Source organism: Capra hircus, chromosome 25 (genome assembly GCF_001704415.2).
Source record: "Capra hircus breed San Clemente chromosome 25, ASM170441v1, whole genome shotgun sequence".
Taxonomy (NCBI): domain Eukaryota; kingdom Metazoa; phylum Chordata; class Mammalia; order Artiodactyla; family Bovidae; genus Capra; species Capra hircus.
Genome location: NC_030832.1, coordinates 35,624,967 through 35,647,787, shown reverse-complemented (window position 1 = coordinate 35,647,787; position 22,821 = coordinate 35,624,967). Strand labels below are relative to the sequence as shown.

General features: G+C 50.8%; 1 protein-coding gene across 7 annotated transcripts in view; it reads left to right on the top strand.

Annotated features, from left to right (window-relative positions):
- CUX1 (cut like homeobox 1) overlaps nucleotides 1-22,821 on the top strand; it is a 361,373-nt gene that overhangs the window by 322,178 nt on the left and 16,374 nt on the right. For 4 of the 7 annotated variants that reach the window (XM_018040279.1, XM_018040278.1, XM_018040277.1 and 1 more), the window contains exons 23-24: nucleotides 6,348-6,612; nucleotides 12,963-22,688. The exons of the other annotated variants lie outside the window; for them this stretch is intronic. In XM_018040279.1, the coding sequence (XP_017895768.1) occupies nucleotides 6,348-6,612; nucleotides 12,963-13,683 (986 nt within the window). In that variant the 3' untranslated portion in view covers nucleotides 13,684-22,688. Of the gene's footprint in view, nucleotides 1-6,347; nucleotides 6,613-12,962; nucleotides 22,689-22,821 lie in introns of those variants that run through there. 7 annotated transcript variants of the gene reach the window in all.

Sequence of the window (22,821 nt, the reverse complement as noted above, 5' to 3'; positions counted from 1 at the left end):
AACAAGAGAAGCCACCACAATGGGAAGCTCGTGCACCTGGAGAGTAGCCCCCACTCACTGAAACTAGAGAAAGACACCACAGCAGAAACAAAGACCCAGCACAGCCAAAAATAAATAAATAAATAAAATTTTTTTTAAGTTTAGCAAAAAGTATCCTATGAGAGCGTTATGAAGTTTACAGTGAGATGCTTTTTTTTTTTTTAATGCATTTATAAATAAGAAAACTAGCTCAGAGAAGTTAGCTGTCTCCATGAAGGCTGCCTACCTGGAGGATGGCAGAGCAAGTTCCTATAGAACAGACATCTCTCTTGCTGTTACATTCTCCAGGCCTATAGAGGGTATGGCATCCCAGAGGGCTGAGAGCAGCTCCTTTCTCCAGACCCATCAGACCCTCCTCGATGCTGAGCGCAGGCTACAAATCCGAAGGGGTCTCCTTGGTGACAGAAAGGAACTCCTGCCCCATCTCATGGCTCACACTCCACATGCTGCCCCTCAAAAGGGACAGTCCTGGGTCGCCTGTAATGTGGCGACCAGGTGTGGAGAGTGGGCACCAGCTGCTGGTCTGGCTGCAGGAAGCTGTGACCCTGCCCATCAGTGTCTGCAGGGGACCTCTACTAGAGAGTGGGCATCACAACCACTCGTGGGACTGTGCCGGCCCCATGCCTAGCACGCCTGAGCTGGGTGATCATGGGGGAACCCAGGCTCCTACCCCCTGAACTCACCTCCAGCTGAAGCACCTCTGTCCTCACCAACCAGGAAAGGGCTCCAAGAAGACATGAGAATCTCTGGTGCTGGCTCTGTGGAGCTGGGCTCCAAGAAGACGCAAGAGCCTCTGGTGCCAGTCCTCATGTGACCGTAGAGCTTGCAGTTCCTAAGTGCCTCCTGTCTCCAGACACTGGGCCGAGACCTCATTCAGCCCACACCACTCCATCTCGTGCAGATGTTGTTATCCAGGAAACATGAGACTCCGGCATTATGAGACTTGCCTGATTTCAAGTTGGTGTAAGCAAGAACCCAGACTCTTGAGAGCCCCTTGAACAGTAAGGAGATCAAACCAGTCAATCCTAACAGAAATCAACCCTGAATATTCATTAGAAGAACTACGCTGAAGCTCCAATACTTTGGCCACCTGATGGGAATAGCTGACTCATTAGAAAAGACCCTGATAATGGGAAAGATTGAAGGCGGAGGAGAAGGGGACGACGGAAGATAAGAGGGGTAGATGGCATCACTGACATGAGTCTGAGCAAATTCTGGGAGACGGTGAAGGACAAGGAAGCCTGGTGTGCTACAGTCCATGGGGTCACAAAGAGTCAGACACGACTGAGCGACTGAACGACAACAAAACTTGGGCTGTCAGGCTTCACAGCCGATGCTCTCAGATTGTTCTGCTGCCCTGTGCCGAGTGCCAGCTATACCAGGACCACAAGCCTACACATTGGCTTCCATGCCAGCCAGGGTCATCCGGTGGACTCCTGTTCTACCTGCCCTCAATGGCCAGCCAAGGCCCTGCCACAGGCTGCAGCCATGGGCCAAGCTCCAGAGGCTTGGTGCTGCCTCACCCACCCCAACAAAAACTTTTTCATTTTTTGTTCTGGGAAATTTCAGACATAATGTAGAGAGAATGGTATCATGAATCCAGTATATCCGTTTCGCGGTTTTAGCAACTCACCAGTGCTTGCCTGGGCAGCTTTAAAGCTGTATGCCCTCTGTCAGAAGGCAACGCCCTCCTGATGGCCACCTCCTGAGCACAAGTCCTGGGCCCACCGCTCCCTGCTGTGCCCCTCCCTTCTGGGCCAGCAGAGCAGGACCTGGGCACCCCCAGACAGATCTCCGGGGGCCTCCTTAGCCGCCACCCATCTCCTGCACAGGCTCTCGGCGCCACCTTGTGTCACAGAAGAGTTACTGTTCCACTGGGCCCAGGCCCCTCTGCATCCCAAAGTCCCTAAGCAGCTGGGCCCTCTGTCTCTCACCCTAGCGGGGCTGCTTACTGACCAGCCCCAGCAGGAGGCATCTGATCCCTCAGACACAACAGTGGGTGACCCTGTGCCCAGCACTTCCTGTGATTTCCATAGACTGTCAGTCACCCTCCCAACTCGAGGGGTCTGGCGGAACAGACCAGGCCCCTTTCTTTCTGGCCTCTGACTCTTATCACATTCATTTTGGGAGGAGATTTGTCTCTCCATTGTCTGAGTTCTAATCATAGAATGGCACCTTAAGTAACTCCCTAGCCTAAGTTTCTGCATCTGTAACATGAAGAGAATACGTTCCAGCTGTAAGGATTAGAATGTACCTAGTATAACAACCAGCGCATTGAAGTGCTCAGTAATGAGAGTTATTAAAATAATTTGTATCCCTTTAAGATACGTGAAAAAAAGTTGTGCCCCCCATCTAAGCTAGGTTAAACATTCTGCGCCAGGCGGTGCAGGCTGCAGGGTTCCCTTGGAAACCCTGCTCCCTCCTCTTCCATGGAGCTCTGCTGCTTCTCCCTTCATCGCAGTCTTTCATTGCTCTCCTTTCTTTCTTGTAAACCCCTCTCTCTGCTCTAGTCTGCCCTCTGCTTTCTGTTCCCTTCATGAGACAGCCCTGAACCAACCTGTTCACATAGTTCCAAGCACATGCACGCAAACACACACACAGCCTCAGCCAGCTGGGGGGCTGAGCCGCCCTCCCTGAAGGCTACTGAGGGGCCCCGACAGTCCTCTGTGACACTGCAGACCTGAGTGTCAGTGCTGCTGAAGCTCCCAGGCTTCCTGTGGCGCCCGTGGACGCAGCCCAGCCCTGCTCCTGCACCCTGACCAGGGGGTGGGGGCTCTAGCCACCATCTGGCCAGGTGGGACTGGCACAGGGCTGCCCAGAACAGACTTAGGTCAACCTCAGTTCTGACGCTTACTAGCCGTGTGACCTCCGGCAAATCACTGAACTTCTCTAGGCTTCAGCTTTCCCATCTGTAAACAGGGATGTCACTGGTCTCTCTCCCATAGCATAACTATGAAGAGTAGGTGACAGATGTTAGCCGCTGATGCTGCTGCTGCTGCTGCTGACAGACACTGCTCTCCAGACCACTCCATGTGGTCTCAATTTAATAACACTTTTTCATATTCCACTGGGACTTCCCAGGTTACACTAGTGGTAAAGAACCCGCCTGCCAATGCAGGAGACTTGGATTCGATCCCTGGGTTGGGAAGATCCCCTGGAGAAGGAAACAGCAACCCACTCCAGTATTCTTGCCTGGAAAATCCCATGAACAGAGGAGCCTGGCGGGCTGCAGTCCACGGGGTCCCAAAGTCAGACATAACAGCGCATGCACACACACACACTCATATCCCATCAGTTTAAGGAAATGGCAACCCACTCCAGTATCCTTGCCTAGAAGATCTCATGGACAGAGGAGCCTGGGGGACTGCAGTCCATGGGGTCACAGAGTCGGGCACGACTGAGCGACTAACACTAAAATGAACACTAAGGAGTTTTCAGACCATATTCCAAATTCACTAGAATGACCTCTGTGGAGGATTCATTTGATCAAAAAATCCAAACAGTTCTTAACCTGAAGCATAGTGATTAAAACCACATAACCTCAGAGAGGAGCAGATGAAGTACAGACAGCCCTGGTACAGCAGATAACTCAGAACCCAGGCGTCACCCCATTTGCCTTGCAGCCCACTCTGCACACCCTCAGGTGACAGTCGCACCCGAGTCCCTGAGCCTGCTCTTAGCCAGCTCCACACCGCTGCTCCTAACCGTTACTCCACAGTGAAGACATGAACAGCGTATGTCCACCCCTCACCTCCCCCTAGCCGCTGTGCCTTCTGGGGCGGGCTGAGAGGTCCTGAGCTCTGCTCCAGCCACTCCTCCATTCCTGGATCAGGCCCCACCTCCTCCAAGATCTGAAAGTCCTACAGGCTTTCTCAAAGCTCCTCCTCTTCTCCATCCCCCAACTTCTCGCTCACTCCCTACATTTTTTCAAGACTGTGGCCCATGGATCACTGCTTTCCTCCAAGCCCACGTGCTGCCTCATCCAGGGGAATGTTACGACCCCTCTGACCTGTCCAGCACCCGAGCCGCAAGGAGTTTGACCCCCTGAACCCTCAGTTCCCCAAATTTCATCATCACCCATAATTGCTCTGTCTCTCAAAGCTTAAATTCAGGTGCCTCCTCACTGATCCATCCATCTTTCCACATTTATCTGTTCATCCCAGTGGCCCCAGACGGCCTCCCGAGCTAGGATAGCCCCTCCCAGGCTCCCCCCGAGCAGCGCACCCTCTCCTGCTCTCTCTCCTTCCCCAGACCCCCTGAGCCCCGCTGGCTGCAGCGCTCTATCACACAACTCTCCACTCTTCACCCTTCTGCAAACCCCGGCCGGGGGGCAGCGTCCTGCCCGTCTTCACACAGAATCATCCTTGGCACCTGGGCCCCACAGGGGTTGGTGCCACCTCAGATCCATTTCTCCCGTTTCAACAAGGTCCTCTGTGCTTCTCCCCACCCCCACCATCCCTCCCCTCCACCCCCACCACCGTCTCCCACCTGCCTCTCTCCAAGACTCTGTTCCCAGCTCTTCAGAGCTGCCTTTCCTCCTGCCTTCGTACTTCATGAAGAAAACCAAGGCCATCAACCCTCCCCACCTCAGTCCCTATAGGAGCGTTTGGGTGTCCATGCTCATTTCCCTCCCTCCTGCCCGCTCCTGGCCCATCTCACACACCCCACCTGGAACACCAGCTCTCTGTCTCCCCGCCTCTCAGCTCCCTCTCATCTTTAAAGGCCCACCGTCAACCCTGGACTTCCCTTCTAGAAGCCATCCCATGTCTCACTCTTGCTTTACAGTTCGGCTTCTTAGAATAGTAACTCCTGCCCACTACCTCCGTTCTCTCATCTCCTGTTCGCTGTTAGGCCCCCTGCAGTCTGGCTTCTCTCACAGCTCCGCTCTATCTGCTCACCATGGTCTCCAGTTTCGCCCTAATCACTAGCACCAGGACATCCTGGATCCATGTCGGATTTTGCTTCTATAGCACTGACTCGGGGACCCCCCCCTCCCCACTCGTCCCTTCCTCACCACCATCTCCTGGTTGGCCTCCCGTCCCTCTGTGTCCTTCACGGCCGCTGCTTCCTGCTTATCCTCTGCATATGAGTGTTTCCAGGATTCCTTCTCTGCCCTTCTCTGTCCATCAGTTCCTCAGGGTCACTGACTTTACTACAAGTTCTATTCTAGTGGTCCCAGGTTCCTCTCTCTGGCTTAGACCATTCTTCTGAGCTTCACACCTGTCTTTCTAACTGCTACAGACCATCTCCTTGTGGATGACCCAGAGAGCCCTCAGACTCCACGTTTCCAAGATGACCCCTCATCTTCTCCCCTTAATCTGTTCCTCCCACGGTACCCAGTCCAGAGACATCAGCGCCCCCTTCACCTCTCATGCCTGAGGCCAGGGAGCTGTCCCCAGCTCCGTCTGCTCCGTTCCCTCACTGAGTCGGTCCCCAAGCCCCATCAGTTCTGCCCCTCACAGTGAAACCATCCGTGTGCTTTTCTCCAGCCCCGTCACCATTGCCTTTGTCTACATCTCTAGCCTCCTTCCCTCCCCACTGAGCATCTTCCCTCCAGTCCTTCCCCCTCCGTCCGTCCTCCAAGCCACTGCCAGGGCAGCCTTTCAGAAACAGAGAGCTCATCACCTCATTCCCTTTATTGAATCTTTGTGTCTCTTCCCCCTGCTTTCAAGATAAAGTCCAAACTTGCAGCCTCCCCTGGCCACCCATCTCTCCAGCTTTAGGTCCAGCATCTCCAACCCCCCTCCCCCACATGCACCCACACGACACACTTTGACCGTCCTGTTTCCTACCTGTGTCTCTGCACACAGTATTCCTGCTTTCTGGAGTGGCCTCCTGCTGTCTGATATCTCACTGCCAGTTTTTTTCTGCTTAATCCCTCTTTGTCCTTCAAGATGCAGTTCAAACATCATGTCCCCTGGTTGCCTCCCCCGTGCCCTCCCCAGACAGGGCTGAGTACTCCCCCTCAGAGCCCCCCTCCATGGGGTGCCTGTGTGCCCTCCCTTATCACACCCCGCCGGGGTCAACTCTCTATTTAGCTCTCGGTGTCCCCACTGAACCATGAGTCACGCAGGGACACACAGGGACCTCCCGTTACAGCAGAGCAGGTCCTTGATGAGTGTGTGCTGGGTTTCAGAACGGTTCTAGTCCAAGTGTTTCAAGATGCTCTCAGAAGAGCAGGGAGCTGCCGCGACCCATGCAGAAATAGCCAGGAGTGGATGGTGTGCCGTGGAGCTGGGGTGTTGGGCGGCCTGGGCGGGTCTCCCCGCTGGGCCCGCCCCTCAGTCTGACGTCTCTCCCTCCCTCAGCCTACATGAAGCGGCGGCACAGCTCGGTCAGCGACAGCCAGCCCTGCGAGCCCCCGTCCGTTGGCATCGACTACAGCCAGGGCGCCAGCCCCCAGCCCCAGCACCAGCTGAAGAAACCCCGAGTAGTGCTGGCCCCCGAAGAGAAAGAAGCTCTGAAGAGAGCATATCAGCAAAAGCCATACCCGTCACCAAAAACCATCGAAGAACTCGCCACCCAGCTCAACTTGAAAACCAGCACTGTCATCAACTGGTTCCACAATTACAGGTACGGTCCTGCTCTCAGCCCAGTCAGTCACAGCTCTGTAGGAACGCACGTCCAGCCCTCAAGAAGAAACCAGCCATTCACTGTGCATGGGAGGGCATTCTGGGGGCTGAGGACTTGGTATTCAGTCAGTTAGGTGGCTTTTTCTTTGTATTGGCCTTTTAAACTCCCAAAGATGGAGAGCCGTACAGGTAGAGACAACCCATGTCTTCTGTAACCAGAAAAAGTCTCCTCTGAGTGCCATCAGTTAACAGATAGAGTGTATGGGACTTCCCTGGCGGTCCAGTGGTTAAGACTCTGTGCTTTCAGTGCAGGGAGTGCAGGTTCAATTCCTGGTTGGGGAACTAAGATCCCACATGTTATGCAGCATGACCAAAAAAAAAAAAGTTGAAAGAAAAGGGGAGAGTGTAGTCATTCTTGGTTCCACAATAGTGAGCGTGTATCTAGTGATTTTCTTATGCTTTCTCAAGGTCTTTTCTAGCGGTATTTTCCAAATTAGTTTGATTCATTTTGTAATTAAATAAATGAAATAGTGTAAGACCCTTTCTCTTGGGAAAGTCATGAGTTCTTGAAGATTTATTGATCATCTACTAGGTCCACAGACACTGAGCTATGGGTTTTAACTAGCACTGTATCACTTGATCCTCACAACTATATAAGATACACTCCTGACCACATTTTATGGATGAGAACATAAAGCTCAGAGGGGTTAACTAACTTACCTAAGCAGGGAAGGGCCCAGCATACTCCTGCAGAAAAGGGGACAGGGTAAAATGTTTGGATTTGATAATGGAAATCCATTGACAGGTAATGAATTGTTGATCACCCATATAACCAAGACTCCCTGCTGCTAGAAACAGAGAATTCTCAGTGGTCTGATGGAGAATCAGGCCCACTGAATGACGTGTACACGGCCATCTCAATCGCTGGTTCCTGTCAGATCATTTTCTCTCTGGCTCAACAGAACGGGATAGGTGCTCCTGGTGATACCAAGGTGACAGGTGCTCGTGGAGAGGCAGTGTAGGTAAGCAGCAGGCAACAGAAGATCACAGACAGCCAGGGGCTAGAGGGAGGAGTTGTGTCTCAAAGTGGGCCCTGCCTTATCAGATAGGCTCTGCTGGAATTTCTGATAGGGCCCAATGAAACTTCCAGGTTCTGAACAAACTGGAAAATGCTTAAACATTAGATGAGAGCCAAAATAATACCTTTATCACCAATGAAGGCTATGTGTGAGAGCCAAATAGAGCTACTGCTGCCACTGCTTAGTCAGTTCAGTCGTGTCTGACTCTGTGCGACCCCACTGACTATACCCTGCCAGGCGCCTCTGTCCGTGGGACTCTCCCAAGAGTACTGGAGTGGATTGCCATGCTCTCCCCAAGGGGATCTTCCCAACCCAGGGACTGAACCCAGGTCTCCTGCATTGCAGGCAGATTCTTTACCACTGAGCCACCAGGGAAGCCCAATAGACCTGCTACCTGACTCTTAAAACCAGGCCAGTTTATCCATCAAGGCAGCACTGGCCCCAGGCAGGCCTCACCATGTGTGGGCTGCCTCCCAAGAAGACAAAGAAAGTACATGAGCTGAGCACAACCAGCTTATTCACTCCTAAATTTACCGATCAGATAAAAACAGAGGCAGAAAGAGGTCAGCAGTTACAAGAGTGGCGCTCTCTCTACACGGAAGGAAACTTCAAGAGCAGTGAACAAGTACAGTGAAGGCGAGTGAATGGAAACGTGGGCAGAGGTTCCCCAGAGCCTCTCCTTGCCAGGTGTTATGCAATCCTGTTTTCACTTTCCAGACACAGAGGTGCATTTGAATGTGCACTTTCGAGTCTTCTTCAAGTCACATCCAATTTAATGAAGTATCCTAACCCTGGACAGGAGGGGCATGAAGCTGTAGATTGCTGAAAATCTGGGTAAAGGAGCTATCAGTCATACAAAACATCCCCGCCCTGCTGGGAGCCACCTTTTCCCCAGATCCCCCTGCAGGCCTCAGTTGAGAGGCAGTCACTGCCTCCTGGCCAGGGCACACACTCTCCAGGTTTCCCAGCTGGCCTCCTGACCCCTATGGAAATGCCATCACATGATGGTCAGCTGGTCATTGTGGAGATGCCTGATTTGAGCATTTAAACAAATCCAACTATAGAGAAGGCGGAGATGGGAAGAAGAGCCATGGAACCTCAAAGCTTAGTCATGAGCTCAGATCCAGACCTAGAGTAGATGGATGCTCAATAAATGCTGTCAAATACACTCCACAACAAAGCAGGCTGGTAAGTCAAGTGGTAGAACCAAGGGCAGAGATCAGTCTCAGCTGCAGAAATCTGGATGAATATCCTAGGAGAGGTATGATGTGTTCAGGGTATTGAAAGAACTGAACTAGAGAAGAATTTTATAAGTCACAGAACAGGTTGGTAAGAAGTGGCATCAGGTCACTAGGAATGGCATAAAGCCCAAAGAACTGAAGTCCCTCACCTAAGGCCACCCAGAGGAAAAGTGCAGAGATTCCAGCTCAGCTGGCCCTCTTTCCACGGCTTCAGCTCTTCCCTTAAATGCTCAGGACAGACCAGCTCCCCTGGTAGGTCCCATAGCACTTCACGTAAGGATGAGCATACAGCAGCACTCAGCACACAGGGGCTGAATGTATTTAATTCCTAAACAAGAAAGCCATTTGTTTCTTTTGTTTGTTTGTTTGTTTATTTGTTTGAGGCTAGGCTGGGCCTTCGTTGTAGTGTGCAGGCTCTTTGTTGCTGTCTGTGAGCTTTCTCTAGTTGTGGTATGTGGTCTCTAGCGCACCTGGGCTTCAGTAGTTGTAGCATAGGGGGCTGGTTGCCCTACAGCATATGAGATCTTAGTTCCTGGACCAGGGATCAAACCTGCGTCCACCTGCTTTGGCAGGCAGATTCTTAACCACTGGAGCATCAGGGAAATCCCTTTTTTTTTTTCAAGATATTTTTATTACTTGGTAGTAAGGATTTTTTTATAAAGATTAAAAATATAGGAAAACCTAAAACCATCTAGTAAAAATAGCTATATTTGACTATATAAAAGCAGAAAATGATAGGATTCAAGCTATCACAAAGTCCCAAAACAAACACAGCAGACTGGGAAAAAGTGAATATTTTACAATACATGTAATAAAGTGTTCCTTTGTCCATTTTTATAGGAATTGATTTTTAAAATCCTACTGAACAATTAGTAAAGAATGTGAATAGGCATTTCATAGGAAAAGAGACAGCCACTGCTAATATATGAAAAAATGATCAATTAGATTAATAGTTTAGAAATCTAAAATAAGAACAACATTCCACTTTTTTGTTACCACTTGGCAAATCTTGGAAAGTGTCCTAGTATCTGGTGAAGATGCAGAAAAGTGGCAGAAATATAGTATTTGTAGGGGAGTGGATTATTACTAATAATTTAGAAAGTGATTTTACAGTTTGTATTAAAATTAAATAAGCACAGATCTTTTGGCCCAGCCATCTCACTTTTGAGATTTTTATCCTAGAGAAATAATACACCAATTTTTAAGGACCTGTGATCAAAAAGGCAGTTTCTTAGGTTCTTTCCACAGGAGTTAAACAGAAGTTGATTTCATTTTTTCTGCACCACTCGAACCCTTAGGGAGTAAATGCTTGGGGTTGATTTTTACCCCCATCAAAAAATAAACAAAACTTTACTTCCTCGTCTTTTCTCTAAGGCCATCAGAAGTATTCTAAGGTGACCGTTTACCCAGGAACACCAGAACAACATAGCCCAGGACACCTGGTCTCCTGGAGAACAGGTCTACCCAGCAGAAACTCTTCCAAGCCCTAAAAGCCACGGCATCCTGTCAGCCTTGCATGACTTGTCTGAAAACCAGATTTGCTTCTGGGACCTGGTCTTTCTAGACCAAAAGATAATCTTCCTCAGGGACACAGAGTCTAGTCTAGGCTGAGAAGGGTGATGCCTCTTATCTGCTAAGCACATAACATGTGCCAGTCCCTGAGCCAAGAACTTTATAGATGTTATTTCATATTTCCTCCCACCTGCAGTCGAATTCAGAGCTGCCAGCCCCATTTTACACATGATACATGTAAATGTTTAAACATCATACATGTCATTCTAGCCAGTGAGGGTCACAGCCTCGATCCCAGGTCTTGGACATAAAGTTGTCTCTCCGGTCCCTCAGCCTTTCTGTCTCAGCCTTAGCACTTATAACAAGGACTTTGTCATTCAGAAGGCAGCTGGGTGGTAAAAATAGAAAAATAGTTCCTTTTTTTTTGGTCTACTTTGTGTCCTGTATTTAATATTTCATCATGGTGATCTAGTGGTTAAGACCTGATCCTGCCACTGCAAGGGGGCTTGGGTTCTGTCCCTGATTGGGAAACTAAGATCCCACATGCCGTGCAGCATAACCAAAAAGAAAAAACAACAACAAAAAAAACCAACATTTAGTAATAACATCTCTGCAAGGAAGACACTATTCTCCATACTTTTCTGATAAGAAAACTGAAGCACAGAAAGCTTAAGAAATTTGTCCAAGTTTTGTAGCTAGTAATGACAAGCCAGATTTCAAACCCAGGTTTGCCTGGTTCCAAAAAGCCTATGCTCCATTCTGGAGCATGATGGAGTCTATGATGGACCTGTGGCCTGGATGAGACCAAACCCTTAGCTGCCCATCTAGCCTTCCCCACCCAGGGTGGAATGGGATTGAGTGTTCACCCTAGTGAGTATTTTTTAGCTGTTAAGGGGCTTGAAGTCCAGCAAAGTGCAGGTTCATCTTCCTAGCAAAGTGCCCAGGGATCTGTTGATGGGAATTACCATTTCACAGGCTCCCAAAGTAGCCCCCAGGAAGGAGGAAAGTCTTCCATTACCTCCTGGGAACTTCTGGGGGGCCTTCAGGACCTCCCTCTGCAGCTTTGGCTCAGGGATCATCTTCAGGACAAGGGTCAAAGGTCACCCTTTGTATGGAGCAAAAAATTGTGTAGCAGATAACCATGACCTGACTTGTGATATACTGGACTAAACTATAGCCGAATTCTCCCTGGCTCCAACCTCCCTACATCCAGCACAGGACCTGGCATACCATGGGTTCTCAAAAAATGTCACCTTTATTGAGTTATACACACTGCAGAAAATATCTTCACACATGCCTGACCCCAGGGCTTTCTGCAGGCCCAGTTTCTGTAAGACACTAGACTTGGTGCTGATTTCCCTGAAGATGCTTTTCCACTGACAATTGGCTTGTGATCAGAGGTTTTTAGGAAGAAACACCTAGAGAGACTTCTGATCGAACCCAGTACTGTGAGCACGATAGGAAGAGAAATTCTGACACTAAACAAAAGATTTAACAAAAGCCCTTTCATGACATCACCAAGGGCTCCAAAACAGGGAAGGGCTGGGCCCTTCTGTAGCTGTTTCCTTTGGACCTGACGAAGTAGTGAGGCACACTTTCCACTGTAGGCTGTAAAGTGAAGTAAACGTAGCTCAGTCGTGTCCGACTGTTGGCGACTCCATGGACTGTAGCCCACCAGGTTCCTCCGTCCATGGGATTTTCCAGGCAAGAATACTGGAGTGGGTTGCCATATCCTTCTCTAGGAGATCTTCCCAACCCAGGGTTCGAACCCAGGTCTCCCGCGTTGTAGGCAGACACTTTACCATCTGAGCCACCGGGGAAGTCTGAACTTGTAGGCTGAACTCGGCTTAATTAAAACATGGTGGATGTGTTGGAGCACATATTTGGCCTCCCTCCTGATTGGTCAAAAGTTACCCTTCCTTGGTCATCTTTTAGAGGACGGAATTAGTTGAAATTTAATCACACAAATTGATAGAATCCCACCTCAGCCTTGACCAGAGACTCTGACCTGTGGCTCAGAGCTGGATAGTGAAGATTTTCACTTTGGGCACTATCTAATAATTGGTTCTCTCTCAGGAAGTCCAGAGGGGGAGGCGATGGTTACCATTCATACTTTATCTCCTTGTATGAATTCATTCGGCCTTATGGCTGTACACCAAGCGCCAGCACTAGGTGTGGGTGTGCAAAGAATGGGGCCTTGCCATGCCACTAATGTTGGCGGGCCATCCTAGTGAAGAGGGGACTAGCATTCCAACCAAACAACAGGTTACTCAGAGGCCCCACGCCTGGGAAACTTTAAGCTGGGAGGGTTGCTGGCTCCTGCCTGGGGAGAATGGGGTGGCTGTAAAGAGGGGCTCCACTCTGGGGGCCGCAGGAGCCTGAGCGGCTGTCAGCCCGGTGGGAGTGAGATGTCGGGCAGTGGGCGGAGATGGCAAGAGGCCTGGGCCGCGAGGGAAGGGACACGGGGCACCCGTGCACAGAGGTCCCCTGACAGCGCCCCCACTGCTTGTGTCTCATAGGTCTCGGATCCGCAGAGAACTGTTCATTGAGGAGATTCAGGCCGGGAGCCAGGGCCAGGCCGGGGCCAGCGATTCGCCGTCGGCCCGGAGCGGCCGGGCCGCACCCAGCTCAGAGGGCGACAGCTGCGACGGCGTGGAGGCCTCCGAGGGCCCGGGCGCCGCGGACGCCGAAGAGTCGGGCGGCCCCGCGGCCGCCGCCAAGTCTCAGGGAGGGCCGGCCGAGACGGCCGCGGCCCCGGAGGAGCGGGAGGAGGCGCCGCGGCCGGCGGAGAAGGCAGAGCCGCCGCCCTCGGGGACCCCGGTCCCGGACGCCGCCGCCGCCGCCGCCGACGAGGGCCGGCCCCGGGCGCCGCCGCCGCCGCCGCCGCCCGAGGGTCCCGCGGACGGCCCGGGGCCCGTGCCAAACCCCGCCGCCGCCGCCGCCGCCGCTGCGCCCGCGGCCGGGGAGGACGCCGCTACCTCAGCCGCCCCGCCGGGCGAGGGCCCCTGCCGGGCCCGGGACGGCGCCGACAGGAGTTCCGCTTTGCCAAGCACCAGCGCGCCCGCGGCCGTCCGCCGGCCCAGCTCGCTGCAGAGCCTCTTCGGCCTCCCGGAGGCGGTGGGCGCCAGGGACTCGCGAGACAACCCCTTGAGGAAGAAGAAGGCCGCGAACTTGAACAGCATAATCCACCGCCTGGAGAAGGCTGCCAGCCGCGAGGAGCCCATCGAATGGGAGTTCTGAGAGGGCGCCGCCCGCCCGCCCGGCGCGCCGCCGCCGCGCCGCGCCGGGCCTTGTCTGGCCGGGCCGGGCTGGGCCAAGCCTGACCGGGCCGGGCCGAGTCTGGCCGAGCTGGGCCGAGTCGAACCGAGTGTGGCCGAGCTGGGTCGAACCGGGCCGGGCAGAGGGGCGGGCGCCGACTCCGCGGCCGGGACCGTGTTGCGCACTTAACCGCCCTGCGGGCCACAGGGCAAAATCGCCATAGGCCAAGGTGCATATAGAAATCAAAAGGAGCATTAAGCCCAATCTATGTCGTGTTTTCAAGGAAGAAAACGGAAATGTGTAGTCGAGCTTTTTTGTACCCTGAAGTGTTTTTTTTATTGCCCTAAGTGATTTCCACAGGTTCTGGAATAACTCTTACAGCTTTGCCTTGCGCCCTCCTCTTTTCGTGTGGGCTTTAAAAAAAAAAAAAAAAAATCAAACCCACATATTAAAAGGGGGCTTTTTATCTGCCATCTAATGGCTTCAGAGCGATAATACACTATTATCTTCTTAAACCAGGAAAAAAGGGGAGGGGGGGATTTTTCAGAAAAAAAATTTAAAAAAGAAAAGTTTTTGTAGCTGTTCAGTTGCCACTAAGAGATTGCACAGTCAAACCGACTCTAAACACACTAGTTTGGATTCCTAAATATTTTCAAGTAAAGAATCTTCTCCTTTGAAACTTTGAATTAAAGTAAAACACATTTACTCCACATATTTTTTAACAAAAAAAGTCACATCAGGAAAATATCTGATTTTGTGGTAGCTGATGTAGTGTTTTCTTGTACGTGAATAGAATCCTGACATGTAGTGCACATTGATCCATAGCTTTAACTGACTCTGGGCTTTTGCTGACCAGGGTTTGTTTAATACACTCCATTCTAGGCCAAATCAGGACAAAAAGAAAAGATCCGAATCTAGGTATTTTATAATCTGCTTTTTAACCTCTAACCGCAGAGCACGCTGATCAGACCTCATATCTTGGAGGTGTAGGAGACAAGTTAGAACTGTAGCATGTACCCGTTCATTTTGTTTAATTTATGGTGTCTTATGTCTGTGTTAGTGCGTCTTGCACATGTGCGAGCGTTGAAAGAAAGGAGGAAAGTGTAGGCCTCGAAGGTCGCTGCAGGCATATCCGGGGCCCCTCGCCCCTCGTAGGCAGCAGTCTTTCCGTGACACAGAAGGCACCACACCTCACACCACTCTCCCGGGCGCCTGATGGACTGAGCCCCACCAGGGGACGCCACTGCCTGGGCCTGGGCAGGGCTCCTGCGTGCACCCAAGCACGCGCATAACTCTCTCTCTGTCTCTCTATCTCTCCCTTTCTTCCCACCACAAGCACTGATGACTGTTGACGTCGTGGGAAGCCTCCTTCCTTCCCTGCAGAAGAGAGAACGTGGCAGTCTGGGCTCGGCTCCCACCCCCGTAGTCTCACACCAAAACGCTGATGCTCTTCACTTCCAGACCAGATCATTGGCCCTCCATTCATTTTGCCTCTTGGAACGTTCTTTTTATGCACAGTTTAGGGCAGTCTAAGTACAAATCAAAAGTCTAACTTGTCTCTGATTCCTCCTGTCGTCTATGTGTATATGCGTGAGAACAGAGGTGGATGAAAGTATGCGTGTGTGCGTGTGTGCAATTTTATACGTCTGTGTATTTTCTTAAGTACCTGTGCACACATAGAGTGCATTACTGCCACCTTTTTTCAATAAGCTGTTTTATCAGTTATGGCTTCTACAAGTTTGCTAATTTAGACTCCTTTATTGCCATATCTTTAAACTAACAATAGATGATTTCGGTATATATATATATTTTTTTTGCTTATTTATAGGTGCTGTATTTTATTATCTGATTGTTAGGAAGGGATGAAAGGGGCAAATATTCTTTAGAGGGATAGACTGCCGGCAGTATTGGGTATAATTTACAAGATGTAGCTGTCATACTGTATATTACTGATTGAAACCTTTTTGACCGTATTGTGTATCATTGAAACCTTTGTCTTAGGTCAACATCTTTGGATGACATTTTAATGGTGCATTCATTATTTCTTAAGTTTAATTAATATTACCTTTTTTTGATTTGGGGGGGTGGGAGGGAGTTCTAATTTTAAAGGTATGCTCCCGCTATTACACCTCAGTGTGCTTGTATTAATTAACTTGTAGGACTTTGACTGTAAGATGTGAAACCACATTTCTTGCATGACGTTTTAGAAATTATGTATTTCATTTACAGTCTTTTAACCTGCAACTGCAGCACTTATTTCAAGTTTTCACAAATTTAAGAGTCACTACACTAAAGACAATGCCTTTTCATGAAGAAGAAGTTTGCAGAAGGCTCTAGGAGGCTGGGAGGCAGGCCGTTTGTCTTTTGATGGTTTCATATCATTCTGAATTTGAAATCTGGTTCAGTGAGCAGAGAATTCAACACAGAGGAGCTTAAGGGGAAAGTGGATTCCCATCTGGCTGAATCCAGGTGCACTGAGAAGAGGGCATTTGCATCCGTGACCCTCAGGACAGTGAGTAGCAGAGCCCCTGACGGTACTGTGGTGTCCTCTCCACAAAAACCTCAAGGAGGAATTTTGTCATCACGTGATGAGTCTCCAAATACCCGACTTTCAGTAGAATGAAAAGCAGGGCGTTAACAGGGAACGCCAGGGTAGTGTTTTCGCTTTAAAGGCATGACTGTTATTTACTAAGGTGTTAAATTGAGGAAACTGATAAAAAGTATAAATCTGTCCATCCTCATGGCCAAATAGTAACGTCTAAAACAGCCACTTTGGCTCTTCCAGGCAATTTAGTCATTTTTGTTGGTTTTGTTTCTTTTTTAAAAACTAGGTTATTGTTGATTTTCATTCTGTCTTTTTTTGCCAGACTTACATCTGGGTGCTCGATACAATCAGTTGGTTAAATTTTGCTTGCAGTTCCGTATTTGTATTCTCTATTTATTTTTTTTTTAAATTGCGATCCTAATCCTAGATCTCTTGTGTTTAAGCTGTCACTGTAATACTTACAAGAGCTGCCACTAAATAACAGAAACCTGGGGTAGGGTGTCCCCCTCCTCTTTGTGCCCCTCAGTCTGAGTCCAAGGGTTGATCTTTCATCTTGATAAGCAATATTCAAGTGCCTTGAACAGCATCCCCTCCGTGGGCTTTACCTTCCGCTGGCTGGCGTTCCAAGCAGCAGCTCCCACAGGCAGCCGACCTCTTCCCCTTTCCGCTCGCTCCATCAGTCTAAAAAGCTGGTTTGTACCTCTCCCCTGGGGAACACGGTTCCGTAGAAAACACTAACACTTAATTACAAGCTCCATTATACCATTTTAAATGGCTTCTTTTTGTTAATTGGAGGCAGTGTTCATAACTTAAGGTTTTTGCCATTACTTAGCTGGCTAAGTGGAGGCTCCGCATACAGTGTCCAAGTTCAGCCTCTTGACCTTTGGTTCCTGCCCACATTCTCTTGGGTGTCTGAGGTAGAAGGGGCGTGGCTTCACTCCTGCCTCCTGGCTCCCAGACGAGGCCTCTTCTCTTGAACTTCTGGGTGAAGCTTGTGATCTCTGTCTAGCAGGTCGCCCTTCTTTAGGAAAGATTACCACAGCCATCTAACTACAACTCAGTTTTCCTTGGAGCTTACCTGCCCGAAGGACAGCGCGACACAAGGTAGCTTGTGGTCAGGAGACTGCGGAGGAATCTCCAGGATCTGCCAGGATCCTGACTGTACGGCTACTCTCAAGTCATGACACTCTGTCTAGGCCAGTGACCAAGGCGGAAAGATGAGAGTTCACGGCCTCCCTGGGACAGTTTCCCTGTATGTCCAAAGCACAAATGCCTCCCTGTTCATCTCTCTTCCTCCTGTGGGCCTCTTTGTGTCTCCCTAAAAGCCAGGTGTGCTGGTTGATGGTCCAGACCCAGAGTGCAACAGAGCTTTGGGTGAAGTGTTCCTCTGTGCTCCCTCTGGCTGTGAGAGACTCTCCGCAGCTGCCCTCAGCCCCAGGAGGAAGGAGACACGCAAATGCCTCCATACCCAGGACCGCCACAGCCCCATGAGCAGACCAAGCAGAGGGCAGGTTGTACGCAAGCTCTGGCCTCTGCTACCGGCCCTAAGATCACCCAGCAGTCGTGCCCTAAGAGGTTGGGACGAGAGTCGCGGGACAGCTCTGTCGGCAGGCAGGTGCCTTCTCGCCTAAAGTTGGCCTGGATTTCTTCGTTCTCCCTGAACTCGTGTCCTGTCGTGCACGGGCGATCGTTGAACTCTGTTGACTTTCTATGCAATGTTCTTCATTCCTCTGATGGTAGGAAAACAGACCTCCCTGAAAACAGCAGAGGAGCCAGCGGGAGCAACACTCCCGTCCTTCTGGGCTGAGCACACAGTGAAATAGTGTTGGTGATTTCCTAGATCTTGAGCTGGGGGACAACAGCCTTTGCCTTAAATGCACCACAGCAGACGCCTCTCGACAGGCCTATAAAAACCAGAATCTGCCCTGAGCCATCCCGGGCTGCTCCCCTCTGAAGCCAGTAAGCCAGCTGCTCAGGGGAGGTGGAGCCAGGCCGGGTCCTGGCGACCTCGGTGGGCGGGCAGCCGCTCCCCGTCAGGCTGCAAGTTGGCTCCCTCCCTGAATGTCCTCCCCCACCCCCGTGTCATCATACTCATTTGTCCCCTTCTACCTCACTAACCATGCTCCCACTGGACCTCCCCCCGCACCCCTCAGAACCGCGAGGCAAGTGGGATCCGGGAAGAGAAAACCCAGAAGCGTGGCATCCATGAGTATAGCTCGGCCTGGTGGGCAGGCGGCTTCCCTCTTGTGAGCACAACCCAGACAGACAGCTGTGCTCTGCGAGGCGCAGGGATCCTCCTCTTGGCCTCCACCTGCTCCTGAAGCGCTCACAGCTGTTTCCTCTGCAGGCATGGGTGGCCTTGGGCCCCACAGGGCCTTCTCTCTGGCCCGCCTGCGCACTCTGCCCATTCCCGCTCAGCTGTTAAGATCGGCTGTTAAGATCGGTCAGAGCCACTTCCCTCGCCCCAGGCTGCCGCTCCATGGCCACGTGAGGACACTTCCCCAGGATTCCCACCTGGCACTGGGGAGCTCTGTTGTCTCTGGCACCAGGAAGTTATAATCTCAGCCCTTCTGTGAGGTCTCCGTGGGAAGGATCCCAAGGACAGGAAAGGATTTGGCCTTCCCCAACCCACATGCCCAGTCTTCAGGCGTGTGACCCTTTCTTCCCCAAAGAATAGGCCAGTTTCCGTGCTGTGCTGAAGAAAACCAGCTCCTAGGGCTGCTGGTTGGGTGTGGGTCCCATCCAGTCTGGTGGCCAAAGTGTTCTCTTGATGGAAGGAATTTGGACACGCTTACTGGGAAGAACTCACATTTAGAAATCCGCCCCCCTCCCTGGTGCTGCCGTTTCTTTGCGTCTTGATGGTGATAGGGGAGCCTTCGTGAACCCAAAGGCAGAGCTCCTGCCCTAAGTGGCCAGGTGATAGCCTGGGACTCCCAACACAGTATACATTTATTTCCCAATGCAGTGAATGTCAGTCTGACCAGTACATCTGCTTGCTAAGAGGATGGTTCAATTTGACAATGTTACTCCCATTCGGATTCTGTTCTGCCTTTTGGTAGATGAAAACTACCAGGAAAAGAAGGGAAAGGAAGTTCCTAGTTCCCAAAAGATCGAGGCTGTGAGACACTTAGAGGTGTACAGAAAGCTGGGGCCAGAACACGCCGGTGGGGGGGGCGGCGTGCAGAGGGAGGCAGCAGAGGAGAGGGTGTGGGGAGCAAGGAGCTGAGCATAAAATGAGCCCCGCCCCAGAGCCCGCCCTTCCCCAGCAGCCTGGGAGCCTCATCCTTGGTCAGGGAAGAGTATGGAAATGTAGCTCCCCCACCCCAGCCCCGCCCCGCCCCACCGTCATCCCTCGATGGGAGCTGTCCCCGCCTGCCCGGGCCTTGCCACCGCCTGTCCATGGCCACCTCCCCTCCAAAGAGACTGTCCATGCCGTCAGTGGCATACTCCCCATTTTCATTTTTGGATGAAGTGACATTTAGCTTTAACGAGACATTTCCAAAGTGCTTAGTCTCCTCCAAAATGCTAACTTTAAAAGTTGGGCATCATAGGTGAAGAACCTTTTTTTTAAAAAAAAAAAAAAAAAGGCTAGTGAAAGACATTAGGCTAGGCATAAATGTGCACTTCCCCATCGTTGCTATTAAACATTTAAAATACCTTTGAGTTGCTTTTCTTGGATCATTATAGCTTATCCAATAATGTAAAGAAGTAAAGTCTGTGTTACTGTAATTCCTGTAGTGTTTAGACTCTCTCATTTCTACCACAAAATATGCTGTATGCTATGTATCAAGCTTTCTGTGAACAGAAAGGAAAGGTGCCTTATATTCCAAAGTCATGGCTACACCCCTGTGGACAGTAATCAGAAGCACAGTATATACAGAAGCATTGGGACTTCCGTGGGTGAAACCAGATACCAGTCAGCAAGACGGATTGAAGTGGCACGGGGCTCCTTTGTTTTCTGGTTCCCTTTTTTTTCCCCTCCGTTTTTCGTTTCTTTTTCTTTCTTTCTTTTTTATGTTCTCATAGCTTGCTTTAAACAGAAAGCACTTAAATAGATGACTATGTGTAAAAAGCTCTGTGCAATAGTAATCATTTCCCTTCATTTTTAAGAGAGAACGTATTGCACACCAAATGAACTCAAAGTAAGCTTTAGACCAGGACGATTCAGGTTGTGGAGGAGCAGGATGAGTGTGTTCACTGTAGTTCCGTTTTGTTCGGGAACGGAAGGGAAAACGGGCCTCCCCAGCACTGCCTCCCCGCCCCTGCCCCGCAACCCCGTCTCAGCCTGCCTCTTGCTGCCCGCCATGCTAGTGACGCAGGGCCCACGGGCACCCACCAGAGCCTCTGGCTGGGGCAGCAGAGCAATCGGAGCGGGCTGCGACTCGGCAGCTAAGAACCCCCCCAGTGAGCGTGTGGCCACAGGCGTCCCTCCCAGCACTTCACCTTTTTCTTGTTGAGATGGATCGACTGCTACTGACACCCCCCCCCCACCTTCCTGCAGCGTGCGTGAGGATAATTATAAAAGGATATTTCCTTGAGAAAAAAAAAATTGTTTAAAAAAATATTTCTATTCTCTTCTATTTATTATTAGGTTAATCCTTTAAGTACTTATCAGGAGTGTATTGTTATTTTGTGTCGTTGTTGTTACCATAAATACTTCTGACTTTCACGCCACCCTTTGCTGTCTTCTGCCTCCCTCCCTCCCCCAGCCCCAGAGACCCAAAGGGTCTTGGGGATGTGATCGGAGGGCAGAGGGGGGTTTCTCTGAATCAGCTGTCTCTCTCCAGAGTAGCCGCTCAAAAACTGGTGGTCTCCATCACGTCCCACTTTTCAAAACGAGAGAGTTGATGAACAAAACAATCTCCCAATGTTAAGGAAGCGCCGGGGTTTGAAGTTTGCTCGTGTGAGGAGCTGTAGAGGAGACTTAGAAAAAGCAAAGCTTGGTTCCCCCAAAGCCTCCTAGAGCCTCCGGTCAGACTTCTGGGTTCATGACGGTTCAGGAGCCCCGGGGCAGGACGGGCGCGGAGGCCTGGTCAGGCCTGACTTTGGGTGAGAGAGGTCTCTGGCAAGGCTCACTGCGCTGACAAGTTTCTGTTGGCTTTTGTTACAGTTGTTGTTTTCCTTGCCTACAAAGTTGGTCAAAACCATCTTGCGGAGCAACCGTGTTTTTCTGTCCGGCTGTGGCTTAAGGACCCACTCCGGGGGAGCAGGGGTCTGGGGGGGAGCCCCTTTCCTCCTTCCTGTGGTTAAGTGCAGAGGAAGCATGGACCAGGGGCACAGCTTTCCGTGGCTAGAAGCACAGCCAGCAAGACACCCAGTGGCTTGCTCCTCGGGTATCGGGGTGGTGGAGGCTGAGGCTGGGCGCTGCCTGCCGCCCCGAGGTAGGGCTCCCAGAGGGCCTGCCGACCCTCTCTGTGTCACCCACGGCTTTTCCCCGCTCTGACATCGTCTGGGGTCCTGACTCTGTCCTCGTCTCTTTGAAAGCCCTCTGATGAAACAACAGCCCCATCCCTCCCCCTACAAGGGTTTCCATTTCCCCCAAGTCGTCTATTGCATTTCTCTCTCTCTCTCTCTCTCTCACCGTTTTCTGCCTCATTCCTAGAGAAAACGGGCATCTCATGTCCCACCCTCTGAGACCCACCCCCACCTTTCAGAAAATGCTGTGCATTTTGGAGACGTGAGGATTTCGTCCAAAATTCTGAAAGCATTTGCGGACAGCTCCTTAGAAAATAAAAATGGGGAAAAGCAAAACGAAAAGGCGGTGTCCCCCCACGTCCCTTTCCACTGAGTAAGACCTAGCTCTTTGCAATTGTGCAATAAACTACTTGCCGTGAGAGCAGGTGGCCACGCTCCTGCCCAGACTACTAACTGACACAGCACAGGACGGGCGGCCGCACGGGGGCCTCTTCCAGACGCCTCCCAGTGAGCTCAGCTCCCCACCCCCACCGCCACCAGCACCGTGTCGTGCGGTGTCTTACATTTTAGCAGTATTTTATATTTTCTGTAACGCACTAAGTCTTAGATGTTTTTAGAACTCGTTTGTTCATACTCACAATCACAGACTTTTTTTTTTTTAATCCTCACAATGACCCAATTGACCAAAAAGAAAAAAGAAAAAAAAAGCATCAGTTTTGTACAAATAGCTTTGAGAAAAGCCTCTGTTGTGTTGCTGTGACCCATCTCCGGTAACATTTTATTTCTTGCTATTTGTTCTCGACGCGAGAAGTCAAAAGTTGATCCGCCTGGCATGGGGGTGGGGGAGGCACCCGTCGTCCCTTCTGTCCTTGGTTAGCCATACGATGTTTGTTCTCAGCACTGTACAACGGTCCCTATATGATATGGAGAAGCAATATCACTGTATGAAACTCACACCATGTATTATTATTATTCACTAGCACCCTAGGTGTGATAATTGAAGTAAATATCTTTTATACAAACACAAGAACGTGTGGGTTGTTTTTATTTAAAGGGCTCTGGCCTGAGGAGGAGCAGCAAACACTTTCCATTCTGGGTCCAAAGGGCACCTCGCGCACTGCCTTCCTCCAGTGCTTCCTTGGGCGTGTGGCACCGGGGCC